General features: G+C 39.1%; 1 protein-coding gene across 1 annotated transcript; it reads left to right on the top strand.

Moving 5' to 3' along the window:
* Window positions 1-1247: 1247 nt before the first annotated feature.
* Window positions 1248-5515, top strand: LOC107801943 (uncharacterized). The gene is made up of 6 exons (XM_075255196.1): window positions 1248-1589; window positions 1661-2707; window positions 3251-3419; window positions 4099-4228; window positions 4535-4745; window positions 5336-5515. Exons 1-6 carry the CDS (start codon window positions 1248-1250, stop codon window positions 5513-5515), a joined length of 2079 nt encoding a protein of 692 aa, XP_075111297.1.
* The last annotated feature ends 18457 nt before the right edge of the window (window positions 5516-23972 follow it).

Consider the following 23972-nt stretch of genomic DNA (forward strand, 5'->3'; position numbering starts at 1 on the left):
CGAGGACTGGAGAACTTCTTGAAGGACTTTCAGACCCCGAGAAAACATTCAGGGCATTGAACTGTGCCAACAAGAGGATCCAACAATCACAACAACCACACCAGCTTCAAATTGACATGGGTGACGTAGAGAAGGTCAACAGAAACATCAGGGATGAGCCAGCTGACCCAAATGTCAGAGTGGTAGAACCTCTTCTTCCAGAAGCTACACATTATGATTGGGCTCAACCCACAGCTGACAACCTGGCAAGTGCCATAGTTGTGCCCGCAAGCGGAGACATTTCAGATCACCAACAACATGATGCATCTGCTACAGAATAAAGGATTGTTCTCTGGGTCACACATTGAAGACCCTCAGCAACATTTGAAAACTTTTCTGTCAATTTGTGTAACTCAATGGCAGCCAAATATGACCCCAGAAGCTATCAAACTATTACTATTCCCGTTCTCTGTGACTGGGGAAGCTCAGACTTGGCTGAATTCGCTCCCAATCAATTCCATTGTCACTTGGTAGGAATTAGTAAAGGAGTTCCTGAATAGGTTCTACCCGCCAAACAAGACTGCAAGGCAGATTGATGATATATTGTAGTACAAGTAGCAGCCGACTGAGACCTTGCAAGAAACTTGGGAAAGATTTAAAGGGATGCTGGCGAAGTGTCCTCACCATGGCATTCCAGACCAGATACTTGGCTAGAGATTCTACATGGGGTTAGCTGACAATCTAAAGGCCAATGTGGATGCTTCAGCTGGAGGTGCATTTTTGAGTAAGACATTCACCGGGGGTGGATGACTAGAGGTACAACACTGGCACTCATAGTGCATTCAGTTCCTCTTGAACAAAATAATTCGCATGCAGAGAACATGGCCACACTCATGACTCAGATGAGTATTTTGACAAAGAAGATAGATGAGATGGGTAACAAACAGGTGCATATTGTGGACACGACAAATGAAGGACTGTGTGTACCCTGTGTTAATCAGTCTTATGTGTGTTCATGGAGCGGAGAAGGTGAAAATAAAGGGGCAAGGGAAGATATGAATTATGTTAACAACTTTGGGGGTCAGAGACAAGGAGGACAACAGTGGAGACTGGCACCAAATCAGCAATATAGACCTAATATGCCTCAGCCTGGGGGCATGCAAGTTCAAGGCCAAATGGTGCCATACCACTAGAGACAACAGGGCTACCCACAGCAGAACCAGCAACAGTTGACATATCAGCCACCTCCTCAGCAGTAAGATAAAAACATGGTAGAGATCAGGGGGATGCTCCAGCAACTCATTGGGACAAATGGTAAGATGCAAGAAAAGTTGGCAGTATATGATTCAGCTATGAAGAACATTAAAACTCAGTTAGGGCAGTTGTCTATGGCTTTAAACAACCGCCCCCAGGGAACATTGCCAGCGGACACAAATATTAACCCCAAGGAGCAAAACCCGAATCAGCTGATGGCAGTAAGTCTCCGGAATGGGAGAGATTTAGACAAAGAGCAGGAGGTTGCACAAGCCAGCAAAGAGACTACGCCAGCCACTCCAATTCCACTAGAGGTAGATGAACCATCAAATCTGACTGAAGTGGTGGGTGAACAGGTCAATATGAAAAGGGTTAGGCTAAGGTAAATGAACAAGCTGCAGAACAGGTGGTGCCTCTTGTGCCACAGAACCCTAACAGAGAGAAGCCGACAAATAGTGCACAAAGGGTAATACCTGCACCATTCCCTCAAAGACTGGTAAAACAAAAGAAGGAAGATCAATACAAGAAATTCATGGAGGTGCTGCGTCAAATTCAGTTGAATATTCCTTTGATGGATGCCTTGAGGGAGATGCCAGGTTATGCGAAGATGATGAAAGACCCAATGTCATGGAAGTTTGATTTTCAGGACCTATCCACAGTGACTCTAACGCAGACCTGCAGCACAGTAGTGACCAAACCGATGGCTCAAAAGATGTCAGACCCAGGTAGCTTCACTATTCCATGCACGATTGGGAGTTATGCCTTTGCAGCGGCATTATGTGATTTAGGAGCCATCATAAATTTGATGCCTCTGGCTGTATACACCAAACTGGGCATTGGCAGAGCTAGACCGACTTTGATGTTGCTGCTGCTGGCTGACCGCACAGTAAAAAGGCCTACTAGGGTTCTTGATGATGTGTTGGTGCAAGTAGGGAAGTTTGTGTTCCCTGCAAACTTTGTTATTCTGGACTGTCAGGTAGATGAGGAGATACCTATCATTTTAGGTAGGCCATTTTTAGCCACTGGGAGAGCACTAATCGATTGTAAGACTGGGGAATTAAAAATGAGACTGAACGATGAAGAAGTCATATTCAATGTTCAGCAATCTATGAGGAGACCCAGTGAATATACTAATTGCTCTCTAGTGGAGGCAGTGGATGTGATACTGCAAGAAGATGATGTGACCCTGACTACTAAAGATCCATTGGAGGCATATCTGACAAATTTAGAAGAGATAGATGGTGAAGGGTTAGCTAAGTGGGTCATGGCACTTGAAGGCCAAGGATTCTGGAAAAGGGAACCTCAGTTCGAGTCCCATGAGTTAGAAAAAAGGGCTACACGTCCAGCAACACCATCAGTAGAGAAACCACACAAGCTGGAGTTGAAGCCGCTCCTAGCTCACCTCAGGTACGTTTTCTTAGGCCCTGATTCTACTTTGCCTATTATTATATCATCCAGTTTGCTAATTGCGCAGGTAGAATAGCTCTTACACGTACTGCAGGAAAGTAAAACTGTCATTCATTGGACCATGGCAGACATAAAGGGTATCAGCCCAGCCTTCTGTATGCACAAGATTCTCTTGGAAGAAGGGCACAAACCTTCCAGAGGACATCAACGAAGGCTGAACCCGAATATGAAAGAGGTAGTAAAGAAGGAAGTGATCAAATGGTTAGATGCCGGGAATCATCTTCCCTATCTCTGATAGCAATTGGGTCATCCATGTCCAATGTGTTCCGAAAAAGGGAGGAATGACTACTGTGCAAAGTGAGAACAATGAGTTGATCTCAACTCGTACAGTCATGGGATGGTGGATTTGCATGGATTACCAAAAATTGAACACAGCCACCTGGAAGGACCACTTCCCCTTGCCTTTCATTGACCAAATGTTGGACAGGCTAGCCAGGCGATCGCACTTCTATTTCTTGGATGGATATTCAGGGTATAATCAGATATCAATAGCCCCAAAGATAGAGAGAAAACATCTTTCACTTGTCCTTATGGCATTTTCGCCTTTCAGAGAATGCCTTTTGGGCTTTGCAATGCACCAACGACATTTCAACGGTGCATGTTAGCCATTTTCACAGACATGGTGGAGGATATTATGGAGGTCTTTAAGGATGATTTCTCCGTGGTGGGAGATTCATTCAAGGACTATCTTCACAACTTAAGAAGAGTGCTTAAAAGATGTGTGGAGACAAATTTAGTGTTGAACTGGGAGAAGTGCCATTTTATGGTACAAGAAGGGATATTCCTGGGGCATCGAGTGTCTAGTAAAGGAATTGAGTTCGACCATGCTAAGGTTGATGTGATTGAAAAACTTCCCCCGCCCACTTCAGTCAAGGCGGTGAGAAGTTTCCTTGGGTACGCCGGGTTCTACAGGCGATTTATAAAAGATTTTCTCCAAAATTGCTAACCCATTATGCAAACTCCTTGAAAAGGATCACCCCTTTGTGTTTTCTAATGATTGTAGGTTGGCATTTGAGGAGCTGAAGAAGTGATTGGTGACTACACCCATCATTGTTGCACCCAACTGGGAGCAGCCATTTGAGATTATGTGCGACGCAAGTGACTATGCCATAGGAGCAGTCTTGGGGCAGCGAAAGGATAAACTAATGCACCCGATTTACTATGCAAGCAGAACGCTAAGCCGTGCACAACTCAATTACACCGTGACGGAAAAGGAAATGTTGGCTGTTGTTTTTGCATTCAACAAATTCAGGTCATACTTGATTGGCTCGAAAGTTATTGGTTACACTGACCATGCAACAATTAGGTACCTGATAGAAAAGAAGGAGTCAAAGCCACGCTTGATTAGTTGGGTTCTTCTGTGACAAGAATTCGATTTGGAAATACGTGAACGAAAAGGGATAGAGAACCAAGTAGCTGACCACCTTTCAAGGTTGGAAGGAGCTAAAAGGAAGGTAGAGGTTGAGGATATAACAGAGACATTCCCGGATGAACAGTTACTGGCAATGACAATGGAGGAGGCATCATGGTATGCTGATATTGCTAATTATTTAGCAAATGGTATTATACCTTATGAACTCTCCTCAATACAGAAGAAAAAGTTCTTTCGTAATTGTCGGTATTATTATTGGGATGAACTTCTATTGTTTAAAATATGTGTAGATAACATGATCCGGCGGTGTATCCCCGAGAAATATCAACATTCTGTTTTGCAGGCTTGCCATGCTTCACCATATGGTGGACACTTTGGAGGAATTCGGACAACAGCTAAGGTGTTGGAGTCAGTCTTGTACTAGCCTACTCTGTTCAAGGATGCCCATACTTGGATTAAAAGCTGCAATGAATGCCAAAGAACTGGAAACATATCTCGTAGACACGAGATGCCAATGACCACAATTCAAGAGATGGAGATTTTTGACCTGTATGGGATTGACTTCACGGCACCATTCGTCAGCTTGTATGGTAACAAGTACATATTGGTAGCAGTTGACTATGTCACCAAGTGGGTCGAAGCAGTGGCTCTTCCGACCAATGATGCTAAAGGGGTACTAGGCTTTCTAAAGAAGAACATTTTCACACGTTTTGGTAAGTGATGGCGGAACCCATTTCAGCAATAGAGCATTCGCACGGCTGTTGGAAAAATATGGAGGTCGTCATAAAGTCACCACCCCGTACCACCTACAATCGAGCGGGCAAGTTGAAGTGTCCAATAGGGAGATAAAAAGTGTCCTCACAAATACAGTGAATGCAACAAGGACTGACTGGGCAAAGAAATTGGATGATGCATTGTGGGCATACCGCAGAGCCTTCAAAACCCCAATTAGTATGTCACAGTACAAGTTGGTGTTTGGCAAGGCATGCCACCTCCCAGTTGAGCTAGAGCATAAAGAACTTTGGGCATTACGGCAGTTAAACTTAGACATGGGGACAACAGGTACTAACATAATCACTGGGTTACATGAGCTCAAGGAATTCAGGTTCCAGGCCTTTAAAAGTGCTAGATTATACAAAGAAAGGATGAAATTAATGCATGATAAGCACATATTGGATCGAAACTTCAAACCCGGAGATCTAGTGTTGTTATATAACTCAAGATTGAGATTTTTCCCAGGTAAGTTAATGTCCCGATGGTCAGGACCCTTCAGAGGGGTGCAATTGTTCTTTAAGTGGAGCTGTCGAGATTGAATTAGAAGATGGGACAAATAAGTTCACAGTAAATGGGCAAAGGTTGAAACATTACCTGGGAATGGCTGAAGAAAAAGGGGATAGAGTGGTAATCACTTTGGAAGAGCCCCAGTACGCGAATGAGGAGTGATGATAAAATGTTTGCATCGTGCCGCGATGTTAAATCAGGCACTGCATGGGAGGAAACCCACGAGTGTTGTTGTTAGTGTGTTCATAAAAAAATTAAATAAACAACGCCAGCACCGCGACTGCGGTGAACAGCGGTAAACCGCAATGGACGGCAAACATTCTGCCTCAAATTATTCATCTCACCATGACCGCTGTGGACCGCGGTAAACCGCGGTGAGGAGTAAACTTTATGCCTCAAGATTTTAAACCCACCGCGGTCGACCGCGGGGGTTACCAAGTATTATTAAAAAAAATTGTTTTACTTATTCTTTTCCTCTTCTTTTAATTTAATAACCCCCTACTATAACCAAAACCCCCTCCCCCAAATATCAAAACAACCGACCCCCCCCCCCCTCATTCTAATTCTTCATATCCCTCTCTTCACAACCCTAACCCTAAAATCCCTTCTTCTTCACTCATACTAACATCCCCCACCGCCGTTCCTCTCACCCATTCCTCAACTAAGGTATGTACTTATCTCTCCTCTCTTTTCTCTGGTCATGCGTTGTATTGTGTTGTAGCTTATGTAGTTTTATGTTGATATGTTGTTGTAATTGTTGGTCGATTTTTGTAGTTTCTTTTTGTTTTTATATTAAATTTCGTTTTTGACCATGATTGGTGAAGGGGATGTGTAATTAATATTTGGAACGGTGTTTATTGGTGGTTGATTGAATGAAGTGAGTGTGGGGTGTGTTGGTGTGGTAGTATACTTGATTGGAGAGGAGCTTTGACGTACCCATGAGGGCTATATGTGTTTGGATAGTGCCCTTCTCACAAGGTGTTTGGGAAATTGCCCCAATTGAGATATAAGGAGCTATTGTGACATGGTTATGATGAAGTCTGAGTAACCATCCATAATCACATATTTTGCGCACTCACTAATAGGCGTTTCGTTGTATGACAGGTACAATGAGTTCTTCCAGGAAGAGACAAAACACCGGACCCTCCACTAGCGGACCGGGAGGCTCCTCACGAGCTAGGAGCTAAGCCAGTGCACCTCAGTTCGATAGCACTCGGTTTGTATCCAAATCCGCAGAGGATAGGTACAACCAGAAAGAAGCTAAGAAGTTGCAACCTAAGGTGCACATTGATCGAACGGATTTGGAGGTGGAATTCCCCAATATGTTTAATGAGTTGAGGTGGTGTCAGCTGGACATCTTCTTCGAGGTACCGGATGAGGATAATGTTTAACTAGTAAGGGAGTTCTATGCGAACTTGCCAGAACATGAGAATGGGGTTGTGACGGTGCGCAACACCCCGGTAAATGCATCCCTCGACACCATCCACATGGTATACAGGCTGCCAATGTTTAGGGGTGAATTTGATCCTTATCTTACTTTTAGTGGTACACGGGCCTTGTGTGGAACTCTTCTCGATACTATCTATGTGCCGGACGGAGAACACCTAGGGATCAAGCACAGGATTACTCTCAACTCCCACTGTCTGAATTGGGAGGCTAAGTGTTGGCTCACCATTGTCAACAGTCGATTGTTGCCATCCAGCAACACGACAGATGTTAATCTACCACAGGCGTCCGCAATCAATTATTTCATATCCCATAGTGATTTTGATGTGGCTCGGCTCATCCATGAAGAGATGTTCATTATATCACCTGAGCTAACCAAGGGCCACTACTTCCCTTCACTGATCACCCGGCTGTGCCGTAATGCTCGAGTCCCTGAAGACCCTCGGGTTGATGGGAGATTGCCACTAAAAGCCCCGTTCCGGGCAAGAAAAATTAGAATTGGACGAGAGGCGGTGGTGAATGTTGATGACTCTGATGATGATTCAGCTGATGATGATGATGAGGCTGAGGTAGCTGCGGTTCCTCCTCCTCCTAGAGTTGATGTGGCAGGCCCATCACAGCCACGCCGGAGCACCCGTATGACAGCTTTGGAGCAGGATATGGCTGGGTTGCGTACCTCGGTCACTGATTTGGGTGCATGTGTTGATGCGGTGGCTGAGAGGCAAGTGAAGTCGGAGAAGAAATTCTTGGGTTGGTTGAGAGTGCTGGGACGTGCGTGCAACGTGAACCCAGACACTGTCTCCGATCAGGAGTGAGCCTTCAGGGAAGTTCCTTAACCTCACTGTTCTTTAAATTTTTAACCCATGGGGACATGTCTTCATTTTAAGTGTGGGGTGGGGGATACTTCATTGTATGTTTGTAATTGTAGCAATTGACTGTTTGATTTTGTTTGTTTTGTCTTGCTTTGATTGTTCTGATGTTAGAGTAATAGTTCATTAGGAAAGTTAAAATAGTAAGTGACTTGTCCCGACGATGGATCTCTTTTGGCGGGGTTCTTAAGGGACTAAGTCGAAAAAAATAGAATATGATGACGGGTCCTTTAGACAATTTTCTTGAGGGAAGTTAGCCTAGAGAAAAGACCAAAAAAGAATTTTTTATTTTAATTTTAGGTAGTGTATTAACTCCACCTTGGTTTTTCTTTGGGCCACAGTTCTTTTCCAAGGGTTTAGCTTGAACTGGGTATATGTAGTTTTTATTTATTTTTGTTTTTTTTAGTTTTTAGAGTAGGACTAATGGACTGCGAGCTAAATTCGAAGGAAAACCCTTAGCATTGATACACCTGAGCACAATAGACACTAGATTATAACACCTAGCTTCATTGGTTGAATCTTGTTAGAGTGCCTTAAAATTGTACTTTTGTATCTCTTGATAACCCAATCCAGAGTGAGTAATGTGTCATGTGTGTGTGAGTTTTACTGTGTTCCATGTTTCATATTTGATGCCTAGAACTTTCCCTATGTGTTTGCAAAGCAAAACAGTAGTTCTTTCAGTTTCAGAAGTGATATAGGCATTTCTTTGCTGAGCCAGACATATAAAGTAAACTCACCTGAATGCAATACATCTTAGTTAAACTCGTTGAGCCTATAAGCTTATTTCTTTGGCAACCACATTGCGAATCTTACCCAATTATTTGAATAGCTTGTCGTTTGAACCCTCTTACCTCCCAATAAGCACTTGAATGGTAGTGGAAATATGCAAAAGCAAAAGTGTGGGGTGGTGGTTTGGTTTTTGAGTGGAAACATTGAGATAGAGAAAAGGTGTGGAATTTTGAAGCATAAAAGAAAAAGCACCACGAAAAAAAAGTAAAAAAAATATGAGTTATAAATAATTATAATGGTTGATAAGTGGTAGCTTGTACAAATTGCACCTAATGGATGGGGATGTTTTAAACAAATGAGGTGGAGTGTTTGGTTGGCACAACTATGATCTTTAAGTTTAATGTAATTGTATTAAAAGTACTTAGGGAGGTTAGTCACTACATCTAAATATATCCTACCCGTCCCTTAGCCTACATTACAGCCAAGTAACGTCCTATTGATCTTATACTGAATGGGCTCAATTAGTAAAGTATTACACTACGGGCAAGCCTATGGTATATCTTTGTGGCATGTGAACGTTCTTTCTGAGAGTGAGCGAATATTGTCTATCTTAGTTCCTACTTGATCTAATTATCATCATATGTGGAACTACTCTCTTGTGTGATGCGAGAAATGTGATTCACGAAGGAAAGGTAAGTCTTGACACTTGTATAGAGTAGTTTGAGTAAGTGCTGATGTTGCATGGCATAAAAGGTTTGACTCTTGAGGTAAAGGTTGTTCACTACTAGGTACAACATTTGTAAAATGTTTATGGTGTAAGTCGTAAGGGAAAAGCTTAGGGAAGGAATTTTGATGGAGTGTGGTGGATTGCTCGAGGACTAGCAATGATTTAAGTGTGGGGTATTGATAGTAGGCTATATAGTTTATATTTACACCTTAATATGACCATACTTTGTTGTTGTTTTATAGATAAATTGCCAACAAAATGCTCTAAATAGTGTTCTTTTGTTTAGCAAGGAATATTATATGAGAGGAAGAAACATGGAGTGTTTTGGAGGCGATAATGTGAAGAAAAACGCCCACTCGAAAAGTACCCAAACACAAAGAAGCATAAATGGCCTGGGCAAGAAGGCCACCACGACCACGGTGGCACCGCGGTAGATTAACAACGTAAGGGAGAAAGGTCAGCATTCACCAAACATTAGATTAACACCGCGGTGCACTGTTCACACTGCTGGAAAGTTTGAGACCAAAGTGTAAAATCAAGGAAACTTTTGTAAAACCCTTATATGCTTTAGAAACTCGCCCAAGATGGTGCTAAGCTGATTTTAGACTACTTTTGAAGGAAAGAACAAGAGTGAGAAGATTAACCAAACATTCGAGTTTTTCTATCTCCTTTTAATTCTTACAATTTTACATTATGAACAATTTAGTAGTTTTCTCTTATTTTGTTATGAGTATATAAATACTTATCTAGGGTTGGTGGAACCAATTGTTGGTTGAAGTTTTGACTCATGTTGTTATAATCGAGCCGGATTTATGATATGATTGTTCAACTACGTTTTGTATGGTGATTAATTGAATGGGCCCTTGATTAACCGTGTCTAATTACCTTATATTGCTTGAGAAAGAATATTAGGTTAGATAGCTGTTGAACAACACCACTTTTGGGTAATTGAAGAGATTCATTACTTGAACTTAAAAGACGGTTTAGAGATAACAAAACTTTTGTGGGATAATTTAGAGTTGCATAACTCTTGTCAGGTAGAGTAGTTCGAGAGAATGCTCTAGTAAATTATTGTAGTTGATCGAGAGAAAATTACAATAACACATAACTCTTAATCCTCATAGAGTATTACGGCGAGATTATAGCGGAAGAGTCAAGACCTAAGCTAGCAATTGGGGAAATCACTACCCTAGACCTTTTTACCATTGAATTATCTTTGTTTTAGCTTACTGTTGTTTTTAATAGTAGTTGAAGTAGTTAAACAAAAACCCAATCTTTATTGATCAAATATCTTGCATCTAGAGATTGATTAAGTTGATAATAACATTGCCGAAGAGTGTAATAGATAGGTTATTTCCCTGAGGATTCGATTCCGGACTTAAAATCGAATTATATTTGCAGTGACCACTTTGTCCTTTAAAAGGCATAGTTGGGCGTTATCAAAGTAACTCATCTTGGCGACTCGTGGTATGACCTGTCTCCTGCCTACTTGTCTCATAACCCTGAGAGGAGCGTAAGGGTATATGCCCCTTAACCCAATCAACACCAAGTGTGGAAAATCCCTGGATCTAATGATGAACTCGTCGGTAGGGAACCACTCGAACATCCATTGAACCTAGTCCTACAGCTGAGCAAACATGTCTGGGATATAGGTCATTCTTTTGGGATGATGGAAGGCTATGTAATCATTCCACGGCCTTTGCGGAAATTCCTGACGGTATTTTCCCTTCTGGAGGTGTTCCAACTACCAAAAATATAACAACAAATTACAACACTCGAAGAAATTGAACCCCTTCTGACATTGTTCCAAAGCCCGGTACATGTCCGCAATGATCATAGGGACAATGGTGTATGTCTGTCCCTCGATCCCATCCATTAAAATTTTGGCCACCATGACCAGCCCTGTGTGGATTCTGTCCCCTTGGATCGGGAACACTAGCATCCCCAAGAAACACACAATAAACACGAAGAGCCTACGATGAATCTAACCCAAGGAAGTGATTGAGAACTTATCATCAAAAATACGGTAAGAGCGACTGTGACCGTATAATTCATAAAGGAAGTCAAAAGGTATGTAGGAGTCCTTTAGACATTTCAAGTTGTAATTCTTTTTTAACCCCATCATTTTCAAAAATCCCCTAGCGGTGCGATTTTTAGGTGCTAACAGACCAGGGCTATCCCAAGGAAACCCACCAAATCCTCCTATTTCTTCTAGAAGGGGAGTCATTTCTATGTACCCAAAGCAGAACACAGCCCTTTCCTTTTCCCAAAATATAGTGGCAGCCTCAATTAATATTTTGTTTGGCTGAAGATCCAATGGAGAAGGCAAGTTTCCTAAGACTCGTTTCACATGATTTTGGTCACATTAAGGAAAATCCCTCCACCAATCTAGCAAAAGTGAGGGTATGCTACCGACCATACAAAATCTGGGGACTTCGTGCCTCATTTTTCTGCAAAACAAAAGATAGTTATGCCCTTTCCCCCTCTAGTTTCGTCTATTTATACAGCAATGATTAGAATATTGACCCCTATTTCTCCAAATTAATGCACACAATCGTAGTTGCGTTCGTTGGAATTATGGAAAATCCGATGGAATTTTTGGTGAGGTTTGTCTTAAAGAGTTATTAGGTGGACAACATATTGACCTGGCTAGGTTTGACCATGATGCATATACAATTAATAAAAGTAAGGTTTCTATAGAGGTCTAGACTGGGACCCTCAAGCGGACAACTTGAAGGGGAAAGGCATGGAACCGTCGAACGCACCGCTAATTGACTAGTTTTACCGTAAATATGCCTTTCTAAATTTAAAAGGGTGATATATAGGAAGAGCACAAGCACTCATCAAGCGTTGCTGCAGTATTGATTACGCATGAGTGGAATATGATGTTGAGCATGATTTATGTAGCAATAAATAACATGTTGCCAAGTATTTGCACGTTAAAAATTGATAAATGCAGTATTTAAATAATTGAAAGACAGTTACGAAAAAAAACAAAGAGACAAGTCAGTTTCAGGAAATAAAGGAAATCATAAATGCTTGAAAATAGGCAGTTAAATCCAAATAAGGGGGAGGGTGTAAGGGATAAGGCATGCTCGAAACTAATTCACAAAATAGGTTCGTTATGGTAAGAGCCTAATAAGTCCCCAGCAGAGTTGCCATACTGTCGTGCCCCCTTTTTCCTTTGCGGGAGTCTGGGTTTCGACATTCATTGGGAACAACTCATTTTCTTTTGGGAATTGGGTATTTAAAGAGTCACCATCTAACGGATTAAAGTTCATTAGGGCACCTAGAGTGATTTACTCAGGTAACCAATTTGCATTACCAGAGCTTAGGGTAAGGGCTCGAAATAACCTTGAGGGGAAGGAATTAGGCACCCCTAGCGGTCCACAACGGTGGGTCCCGGCTAAACTTAGTTATGTGAATTAGTCATTTAACAAGTAAGCGGTGTAAGCATACACTTGCAAATAAAGGTAGTCTAAACACAATCTAAATACATATACAAACAATAAGGTTTAGATGGTCTAAGCACATATAAATTAGGGAGGTTTGAACAGTCGAAGAATATATAAACCAAAGAAGTTTAGGCAATTTAAGTACATATATGTAAATTGGAAAGAGAAGTCCTAAGTTGATTAGCCTATAGGATCAATCTGTACAATGTCCGGATCAATATGTAAATTTATATAATCGAGTTTAATTAATGAACCTTAAGCGTGCTTTTACCCGTCCCTTCCTTGTGGTCCTGGAGGCGTTTATGACCCCTATACTTAGGAAGTTCTAGTCACTCCTAAGGTACTTAAAAGGTAAAATATAAGCGACAACAAAGAACACATAGGAATGTCAAATATGAAAGCAGTTAAGGGCTCATGTTTGCCTCCACACATAAACAGATATATAACACATCTCAAACAACTGATTTTAAAGAAATTCAAAAAGCCTTAGAACATGATGTCTAGAACAACATTACAGATACAGAATATGCAACATTTGTTTTAAGGGAAAGTGGCCAAATCCTAACCAGCCTGCCTACTGGTTTTATAGCCTGCTAACCCTGGACAATTTTACACATAAATAGAATGTGATTTCACAGTTATTTAATGGCCAAAAGCTTGCCTAGGCGTGTGTCTATATGTACTCATAATATGGCAGTTATTTAGCCCTATAGTTATGTTGATCTAAGTGACAAAAATTGATTTAGGCATGTTGACAGTAGGACGTGATATCTTTGTGTTAGGACTATTTTTAAGCCCTTTTACAGACAGTTGTTTATTTAGGCTATATAGACATGATCTAAAACAGATGCAAACAGAGTCTTGAGGCAGGATTTCTAAAGCACATAAAGATGTTCGTTTTATTAAGCAGTATTATTAAATTAAGAGCACGATTTCTAAGTGATAGTGACTTATGCAGAATCAGAAGTGAAGCGATTAACTATAACATGTAATATGCAGAAGCAGTAAACATGATTGTCCTAAAACAGGGTATCTAATGCACAGATTTAGCATGGTTTAATGCGAATAAGCATAGAAATCCTAAAGCATGATATTTGATGCATCACACCAACCTAGAATATGATTTCTACAGCAACTCAAAATAATGTAAAATCTAAAACATGGTTTCTACCCAGTTTACCCTACAAAATCATATAGCTACCCTCCCTTTTTACTAGTCGCCCCAATATCTATTTACAAAGAATTATTACGGACCAAGATTACATAAATTACATAAATGAGATGTAAACTAAACTAAATGGAGCCTGAAGCATGCCCAAAATAAACCTGGGAGTTCCAGGCCTTCAATGTAGTCTCAAATGCCTAGAAATCTCATAGACAATTTGTGTCCAGGCGTGTCAGAGTTCCCTAAGGACCTCAAGGATACCGGACAGTGCTCACACCAAGACTTTTCTCAAAATAGGGATTGATTATGTGTAGTGGGGAAGGGCCAGCCATTGTATGCAAGAGTTCAAACTGATCTCAAAGATCCCTAAGTAGTACACATACCAGAGGGGTAGAACCTAATAATCTAGGAGTAAAGTGAGAGTGCTTGACATAATTTGAAAGACTTAGTGGAAAATAGTATAGAGACGACTCTATGAGTGAAAAATGTTTTCAGAAATAGAAACATGTTTGGTAATGGAAAACAGTTTGAGAAGCGTACCAAATCACTTTTGAAATTAGCAAACAATCAATTGGTCATAGAACACCTAGATTTAGAAACACTCAACAAACAGATTTCACACAGGGGTTAATGGATAGGGGACACATAGAATTCACATGATAGGGCTCAAGGAGGCATATAGACAACAAAATGCATAGAACATTTATGGGCTTATAGAATTAACAGGTTATCCAAGATAATAGACAATCAAGACATGGAGCAAGGATGTAGTGGACAGAATCAGACATACAAGTAGGGTTAATAACATGCACTAAGATTAGGTAACTGACATGATTTCCTCAGTGAATGAGAATAGACGAGGGTGAATAAACATGCTTGGACAAACATCAAATGGACAACTATAGCTTGTACATGCTAATTGCATATTGAACAAATCAGGATTAGACATGGTAAGCAAGTCGGTAAACAAAAATAAGGATTGAACTCACAACTAATGAGCTAGTACTGTAATGAAACACATAGAGTTTAGGTTTCAAAAATTTAACCGAGACATACCAGTTGAAGAAAAGAGTGCAGAATATAAAGCAGGTGTAGTTCCAATATCTAGCCTTGGCTTAAAACCTGCTAGATAAAGAGTTATCACAAGTAGCAGAGAAAGAAAAGAGAGTTTGAGTGTGAGTGTGTGTTCTTTGAACTTGTGTTCGTGTCAAAAAGTAAAATAAGAGAGTTTATATAGTAATCCAAGAGTAGAGCAAATAAGGTAAAGGAATCAATAATCAAAAATTAAGGGATCTTAAAATATAATCATACAAAGATTTCCGCGTAGTCTTCCCTTAATTAAGGCAATTAGCGAACGATAATGACAGGAACTAATTAAGGCAAGAGATTCAAATCAGACTAAACAAAGGAATAAAGAATCAGAGGTCTAATTAAGGAAATGAGTTCAAATCAACCCAAATAAAAACTTTAGAATAAAATAATTAGAGGTTTAATTAAATTAAAAAATCATGTAAAGGAATCAGTAAATACACAACAATCAAATAAGGCAAGAACAACTAATTAGGGTCGTAATCATAGAAACAGGCAGGATTCATGCATACAGATTCTTAACAGCAAATCAATCAACCAGATTAACAATAATGCTAGAAAGAATATATCGATCCTTATAAATAGAATAAACTGAGTAAAACTTTATAAACACATAAAAGTTAGACGGAAAATTGATTCAGAAACCCTAATAGAGATTAATTAGGGCAAAAATCACAGAGCAATGCATTTGACTAAGGAAAATCGTGTATGTTAAAGATACAAAGTTGATCAATACAGCTGGTAACATTGAAAACTCAGAATCGAAGCAAAATATCAGAAAGTTAGAGTTTTCACATAAATCGACTAGGATTTGAGCAACCTTTGCATAAATCAGTCATGAACTTAAACGATTAAGTATTCAAAAAATCAGAAAACCTTTTGAGAAGATGACTTAGGGTAAACCCTAGTTTAGGAAAAACGAGAAAATCAGTTGAAAACAAGAAAACTTCCAATGAAAACATGTTAGCTATGTTTGATTCGTCTCAGATCTATACAGATCTGAGAAGATCGGAGATAAAAATTAGGGTTTTTAGAAAGTACAACAGAGACGAGAATATAGGCTTAGAAAACCACGGATTCGTAGCAAAATAAGAGAGGTTTCTTACTCATGGTCAACCAAACGGCCTGAAATAGGCAAAGAAATCAAAAGGTGCAAACCAGACCGCCTAGGTCCCTTAAAATATTCTCAAGGGTCTAGGAAACTGATGAACCATAGCAAGCAGGAGGCCATTATAGTCCTGAGATGACAAAGAAACATCATAGAACGGAGGGCTAAGCCGGTGATGGCGCCTAAGGATTAGGGTTTAGGTAGAGAGCGTTTGAGATAGAAGGGACCGGAGGGCGGCAGAGATGGTAGGAATGAATTAGGTTAGAGGGGGAGTCATTTGGAATTAAAATGGTAAGAACAAATACGGGTCGTTGATCTCAGAGATCAACAACCAGGATTAGGGGGTCTGAGTCAGGTTTAAATTTAATTGGGGTTTGGTTTGACCGATTTGGTCCTGGTATTAGTGGGTTAGGGGTTGAAATTGAGTTGTTCAATTAGGCTAAATCCAAAAATACGAGGGCTATTTGTTAAATACCCGTGTATTTGAATAAATATTATTTTATAAAATAATTAACAAATGAAAAAAAATAAATTTCATTCACAGCGGTGCTTTATAATAATTATTTAATATTTTAAAAATATAATGGGCTAATTTATGGTAAAATAATGCAGTAATGTATGCATGGGCTATAATTGCAAAATTATTGCAATTGTAACCAAAAGGTATAAATCTGGCCATTTGTGAAATAATTGGAACTTAATAGGACCATAAATTGTAATATTAAATAAAGAAATGTTTTAATATCATCAATAATGCAATTTTGTAAATATTTATATGAATAAAATAATGAGATAAATTAATTTAAAATATATAGAAATTGTGAAAAAATACCAATTGATGCTAATGCATAGTTTTGAAAGTATGTATGCACTTTAAAAATATTATAGGGAAGAATTGGGTATCAACAATCATGACCCTAGATCCTTTATCATTTGAAAAACAGCCAAAACCTAAAACATTGTCTTCTAGTTTGCTATTTGCAATCAATAGCTTAAAGTAGAAATAGAAACAATAAACAAGAATGTGAAAGTACAATTTGAGACACATTATACAATTACACTAGGTGTATACCTAATCCCATTTCTAACTCCCTGCGAATTCGACCCCGACTCGCGTTGGGTTTTATTATTGCTTTAACAGCCTTACTACATATAATCGTGGTGTGAGTTTGGACGACATCATCTATACAACACATGTCTGAAAATATTGTCTATGAAAAGCTGAAACTAATTATATAAAGCTAAAGAATAGTGAGGGAGAGTCAAGGTTTGTGAACTCCGGCAAGCTAACTTGAAATCTCGAATGATGAAGCTTCTTAGATAATCAGCACCCGCCGTGTTCGAAAACACCTAGATCTGCACATAAAGTGGAGGGTGTAGTGTGAGTACAACCAACTCAGTAAGTAACAAGACTAACTATTGGACTGAAAGTAGTGACTAGCTTCATGGAGATAGTTCAGTTAAAGAAAATACAATACAGGAAAATAGGCATGCTTTTAAGTTCGACATTTAAAGCCAGAACAGTTAATTCATGTCAGGTTCAATTAAAACACGATATAGTATCTCTTAGAAACTACATGACAATGATATATGCCGACTGAAGCACACGGTAATGAAATCAAGTGCATATTCTCAGAGTAACAGTCACTCAGTCCTCCCATTCACTCCAAGCTCACAGTCACTCATCCCTCACAGTCTCTTAATTCTCCCAAATGCTCGGCACTCGTGGACGGCACTCTCACTCACACTCAGTAGGTACCTGCGCTCACTATGGGTGTGAAGACTCCGGGGGGCTCCTTATGCCCAAGCGCTATACTAAACCAATTATGCCATTAATAAATAAAACATGCTGTGACGTGCAGCTGGATCCCAATAAATATCCACACAACCAGGCCCTCGACCATACTCAGTCATCAATCTCTCCAGTCTCTACAACTCCCAATAATCATGATAATCACCCAAACAACGATGATATTACGTATCAATAAAGAACAATAGAGACAAAGATATAATATGCAAGTAAGAACTATGATGGAGTACAAAATGGCATTAACAAGTAATTTAACATGTAACACGACCTATGTGGGTCCCTATAGTATCAACACATAGCCTAAGCATAATTTATAATATGATTTGCAGTTGAATTTCTATAATACATGGACAATATATGGTTAACAACAGATTATTCAACTATGCAGTTCCATGAAATTGACTGAGTCATAATTACTGTGTTGTACACCCACACGCCTGTCACCTTGCATATGCATCACCTCATCGCTAATCACATGGCATGAAATTCGGGGTTTCATACCGTCAGAACCAAGTTTAGAACTGTTACATAGCTCAAGCCATGCAAATCCCTACTCCAACACGTCCTTGCCACGTGAATCGGCCTCCAAATGCCTTGAATCTAGTCACAAACAGTTCGATACAATCAACATTGGATAAAGGAATCAATTCCATAAGAAAATACTAAGTTATTAATCAAAAGTCAAAAAGTCGACTCAAAAGCCTGCCCCCAGGCCCATGTCTCAGAATCCAATAAAATCACAAAAGACAAAAGCCCATTCCCCTATGAGTCCAACCATACTAAATTTACCAAAATCCAATACCAAATCGACACCCAAATCCCCAATTTAAAGTCTCCAAATCCGTAGCCGCGGGAAAATCAATGGGGAAGCATAATTATTGCATAAATCTAACCACAAGTGACTTACCTCAAGAAACCCCTCGAAAATCCTCTTAAAAATAGCCTAACCTCGAGCTTGAAATGTTCAAAATGAAGAAAACAACGTCATTTTTAATACATCGCCCAGGCCTTCTCGCACCTACAGTAACATGCCCGCTTTTGCGGCATCATAGAAGCAACAATCCTTCCGCTTATGCTATGAACCACTTGATCCGGGCCTTCGCACTTACGATCCATGCTCCACTCCTGCACAAACGTAGGTGCGACCCTCTTTCCCACAACTGCGTTGGCCTCTGCTTCTGCGCCTAACCTCTCCACATATGCCACTATGTAGGTGTGAAAAATCTTTCGCACCCACGACCCCAACCTTCCTCACTCCTGTCCACACTTGCGCTCCCCAGCTTACACCTACGACCAAAGCTCCGCAGGTGCGATTGCACCAGAAGACTCCCAACTTCAGCAATCTTTCAAACTCAAAAATCGATCCGTGAACCATACGAACTCCACCCGAGGCCCCCGGGACCTCCACTAAGCATACCAACAAGTCCTAAAATATGAGGTGAACTTAGTCGAGTCCACAAATCACATCAAACAACATCAAAAATAGGAATCACACCCAAATTTAAGTCTAATGAAAACTAAGGAGTTCAAACTTTTACAAACCATGCCGAACCTATCAAATCACGTCCGATTGAACTCAAATTTTTCACGTAAGTCACTAATGACACCACGTACCTACTCTAACTCTCGAAACCCTTTACGAGCCTGGTATCCACAAAGTCCACTCTCGGTCAAACTTTTAAATTTTCGATTTTTGCCATTTTAAGCCTAATTCAACTATAGACATCCAATTCACAATCCGTACACACTCCTAAGTCCAAAATCACCCAAAAGAGCTAACAGAACCATCAAAACTCCATTTTGAAGTTGTCTACGCATAACTCAACATCCGATCAACCTTTTCAACCTTGAGACTAAGTGTCTCAATTCATTCCGAAACCTCTCCGGACCTGAGCCAACTACCCTTGCTAGTGATATAACAACAATAAGCAGGGGATGAACGATAAATGAGGAAATGGGGCTACAACTCTTAAAATGTTCGGTCGGGTCATTACGTTTTGTAGAAAGTACATGTGTGAAGAGTTCACTTAATGGAGACCTAGTAGCTCAATGGGAGCAATGCAATACAATAGTCTTTTTGTGGATCAGGCGAACCATGTCATAAGAATTGATGTTGAGTATTGTCTATGTTTGTGGCTCGTCGAAAGTGTAGTGTGAATTCAAGGAATGATTTGATAAATCAAACTTAACCTAAATTTATAATCTATGGAGAGAAATAGGAACTCTAACACAAGATATTAATTTTATTACAATATATTATACCAGAATGAAAGACTTATTAGATGAGATGGATTATCTAGTTGTACTTCACCGAGGCTGTAATTATTAGTAGTCAAAACCTTTATTTGGTCTCTTTCATCAATAGTGTTTGTTGCAATTTCTTGTGGGGTGAATGAGAATTATGTTCATGTGCTAAGCCAAGTGCTGTTGAAAAACTCTAGTTTTAACAGTAAACCAGGAGTATGCTCTAGTAATAAAAGAGGAAAGTCAATGAGTCCTTGGTTTGATAGATATAAATAAAGAGTCATTGACTATGTTAGCAGGAATAGATCAAGGTGTAAAAGGGAAGAAACATAATTTAATTTGTGATCATTGTGGATGCAAGGGCTTTGTGAAGAAAAATTGCTACAAAATTATAGGTTCTTCTTCTGATTTCAAAAGCAAGAAGAAAACTCAACCTGAAGGTGTCAAAACATATGTCAATGCAGCAAGTGCTGAACCAAGAAATTTTGCTGAGATTCACAGAGGCATTCTCTGTAAAGGATCAATATAATCAATTGTTGACATTGGTGAAAAACCCTCCAGCAACAAGTGAATGCTATTCCAATTTGGCATGTATAACTACCCTTTTATCCAATGCATTTGATTGTGATTGGATAAAAGATTCAGGAGCAACACATCATATTACTCATCATAAGGAGGTATTAAATGATCTAAAAAGAATTAATAATTAAGAGCTAATGGGCACAAATACCTACGGGGAATAGATATCAAAGTACTCACATTGGAAGACAACTATACTAACAAACCTAATTTAGAGAGATGCATTATATGTTTCAGATTTTAAGTTCAGTCTCTTATCACTATCAGAGTGCTAAAACTCAAAACGGTTGGTTAGATCGTTATGTTCTCTATCTCTTAAATAAATGTTCGTCCTTGAACCCATTTTAAAATACCTAAATTGTCAAAAAAGTGTGTAATCTGCTCCGCAACTCTATGACTCGATCTTCCAAGTACCCTATTCACTTGGTTGGCCCCGCCATAGCATTTTCACCATATCAATCTCCTTTGACCTTAGCTTCTGGATCCATTTGTCTAAAATAGCCGCCGCATCTTCTTCATAGGCCAATTCTCATCCAGTTGTACCATGCTGGATTATAAAACATGCAACTTATCCTTTATTTTACTTTTGAAGTGTAGAAATATAAATACTATTGTAACCCTGATAGGCTAGAAGGCAAAGCAAGCATATATGTTACCTCACGAACTCCCTCTAAGACCTCAAATGGCCAATGAACCTCAGACTCAATTTTCTCTTCTTCCCAAACTTCATCATACCCTTCATAGGCAAGACTCTCAAAAGCACCTTCTCATCTTTTATGTAACACAATATCATGAGCCTTCCATTCTACATAACTCTTTTGCATACTTTGAGTTATGTGAAACGTTCCTGAATCAACTTGACCTTCTCTAAGGCATATCGTACCTAATCCGCACCCCCAATAATTTAGCTTCCACGTGCTCAAAATAACATATAAGATAAGGATACCACCAACTATATAAAGCCTCATATGGTGCATTCTCAATGATAAATTAGTAATTGTTATTATATGCAAATTCCAACAAAGGAAAAAACTAATCCCAATGACACCAAACATAAATCACACATGCTCCCAACATGTCCTAAAGGATCTAAATTTTCCGTACGGATTGACCAACATGCTACAATGTAAAAGGTGGCTAAGCTCAACATGCGTTCCCAAATGACGTTGTACCACTTTACAAAAGTGAAACGTGAACAGTGATCATGATCTGATATGATTGAAATAGGTATCTCATGCAATCGAATTATCTTACAAATATGAATCTGTGCCAACATCTCCAAAGAGTAAGTAGTCGAGACTAGTATAAAATACACGGAATTTAGTCAACCTATCAATAATAACCCAAATTGAATCGAACTTCCTTGTAGTATGTGGCAAGCCTACCATAAATTCCATAGTGACGTGCTCCCAATTTTTCTCCCCTATAACTATCTTTTGAGTCAAATCATTCGATTTTATGCTCATACTTGACATGGTTGCAATTCAAACACCGTAAAACATTTCCAATAATATCTTTCTTCATCATATGTCATCAATAGTATTATTTCAAGTGACGATACATCTCTGTAACCCCTCCTCAATGAGTAGAATATCGCGAATTGTGAGGCTCCTAGTGTATCAACTCCCTTAAGCCATAAGCATTTCACGCACAAAGTGGACCCTGAAGTCGCACAACACCATCATCACCTATGACAACCTTCTTGGCACCGCTTCACTACACCATATGCTTAAGTACAAGTAAATAGAGATCATCATAATGGCGAGACTTAATCCACTCATACAAGGATGGGTGTGTTGTGTCCAACTACACAAACAAGAACCTTACTAGGATCAGAAATATCCAATCATACACACCTATTAGCCAAATCTTGAACATCTATCACCATTGAATGCTCCTCAACTGGAATGTATGTGAAACTACTCATACTCTCCACCTTTCCGCTCAAGCAATCTACCACCACATTAGATTTTCTCAAATGATACAAGACAGTTATATCATAGCACTTAAGCAACTCAAACCATTTTGCCTCAATTTGAATCCTTTCGCTAATAGGTGTTGAAGACTACGACGATTAGTGTAAATCTCACAAGACATACCATACAAGTAATGCCTCTAAATCTTTAGTGCAAAAACAATTGCCTTTAACTTCAAGTCATGGGTCGGGTAATTCTTCTCATGATTCTCCAAAACGTATTAAGACATTTTGATATTTTGACGGTGCTACAAAATTGCTAACACATGGTGTAAATTGCTAAATTAGGAAACTATAATATTTTTAATCCCCTCAAAATTATTACTATAACAATTCATATTAATTCAGTAAACAAATGTTGGTGTGCAAAGCTGTGGATTAATGTCACCTACTCAGTATAGAGATTCGTTCTCTGCTATCGCGACAGAAATAAAATATCGCTGGATCTAGAGTGCCTCCAAATTTCAAATGATTTAATATCAGATAATTCTTTCATGAACAGCTATATTTCGTTTAATTTTATATATGTCGTACATAATGTAAAACTTTTGAAGCATTATATATTTTATTTTGATCCAAAATCTGGTACACTTTAACAGCTATACTTTGTTTGTTTCTATAATGTTGTATGTACGAAGTTGTATAAAATAGTATTAACCCATTAATTGCACTTCTGGATAATAATGCTTATTTTTAATGGTCACACTTGATAAATAATTTTCAACGAAAAGGAAGTTGAACGCAATAGAGATAGGTTTAAATCATTACTGTAGCTTATAATTCACGTTTTCCTTCTTCTCAGTTTCTTTTTTACTTTTTAACATCTTTTAGATTTTTTGCTAACTCAATTTATATTATGCTAAATTACTTTACCTTTCAGATATTAAAGCATGGACTTTTATTTTGGGAAAGAAGAAAGTAAGAGCAAATAAAGTTTTCAAAAAAGTTTCAACGAAGGTTACAAAGCCATTTACCCTAACTTAAGTGAAATCTGTGAATGACTGCATGTTCTTCTACATGAAAATGTGTGCATTAATCAGCTTACTGTGTGATCTGAAATATAATTTTCTTTTTACGTTCACTAGGTGATTGAACCTAAATTCTTTCGGAAACTCAAAGTTTAATGCAATTATTCTTTCCAATTTTGTCTTGTCGATTATGTTACCTTTAAACCACAAAATAAAGTAAACAAAGTTAACACTAGATTTGGTTTGACGCTGTGATAATACTGTTTACAACAACAAAAATTCACTCGAATCCCACAAATGGGATCTAGGGAGGGTAGTGTACGGAGACCTTACCCTACCCTAAAGGAGTAGAGATGTTGTTTCCGATAAACTCTCGGCTCAAGAAGATAAGAAGAGACAATGGCGCAGTAATATCAGAGGAAGCAAGAAAGAAAGATAACATCAGTAACGTAATT

Source organism: Nicotiana tabacum, chromosome 6, assembly GCF_000715075.1.
Source record: "Nicotiana tabacum cultivar K326 chromosome 6, ASM71507v2, whole genome shotgun sequence".
Classification (NCBI taxonomy): domain Eukaryota; kingdom Viridiplantae; phylum Streptophyta; class Magnoliopsida; order Solanales; family Solanaceae; genus Nicotiana; species Nicotiana tabacum.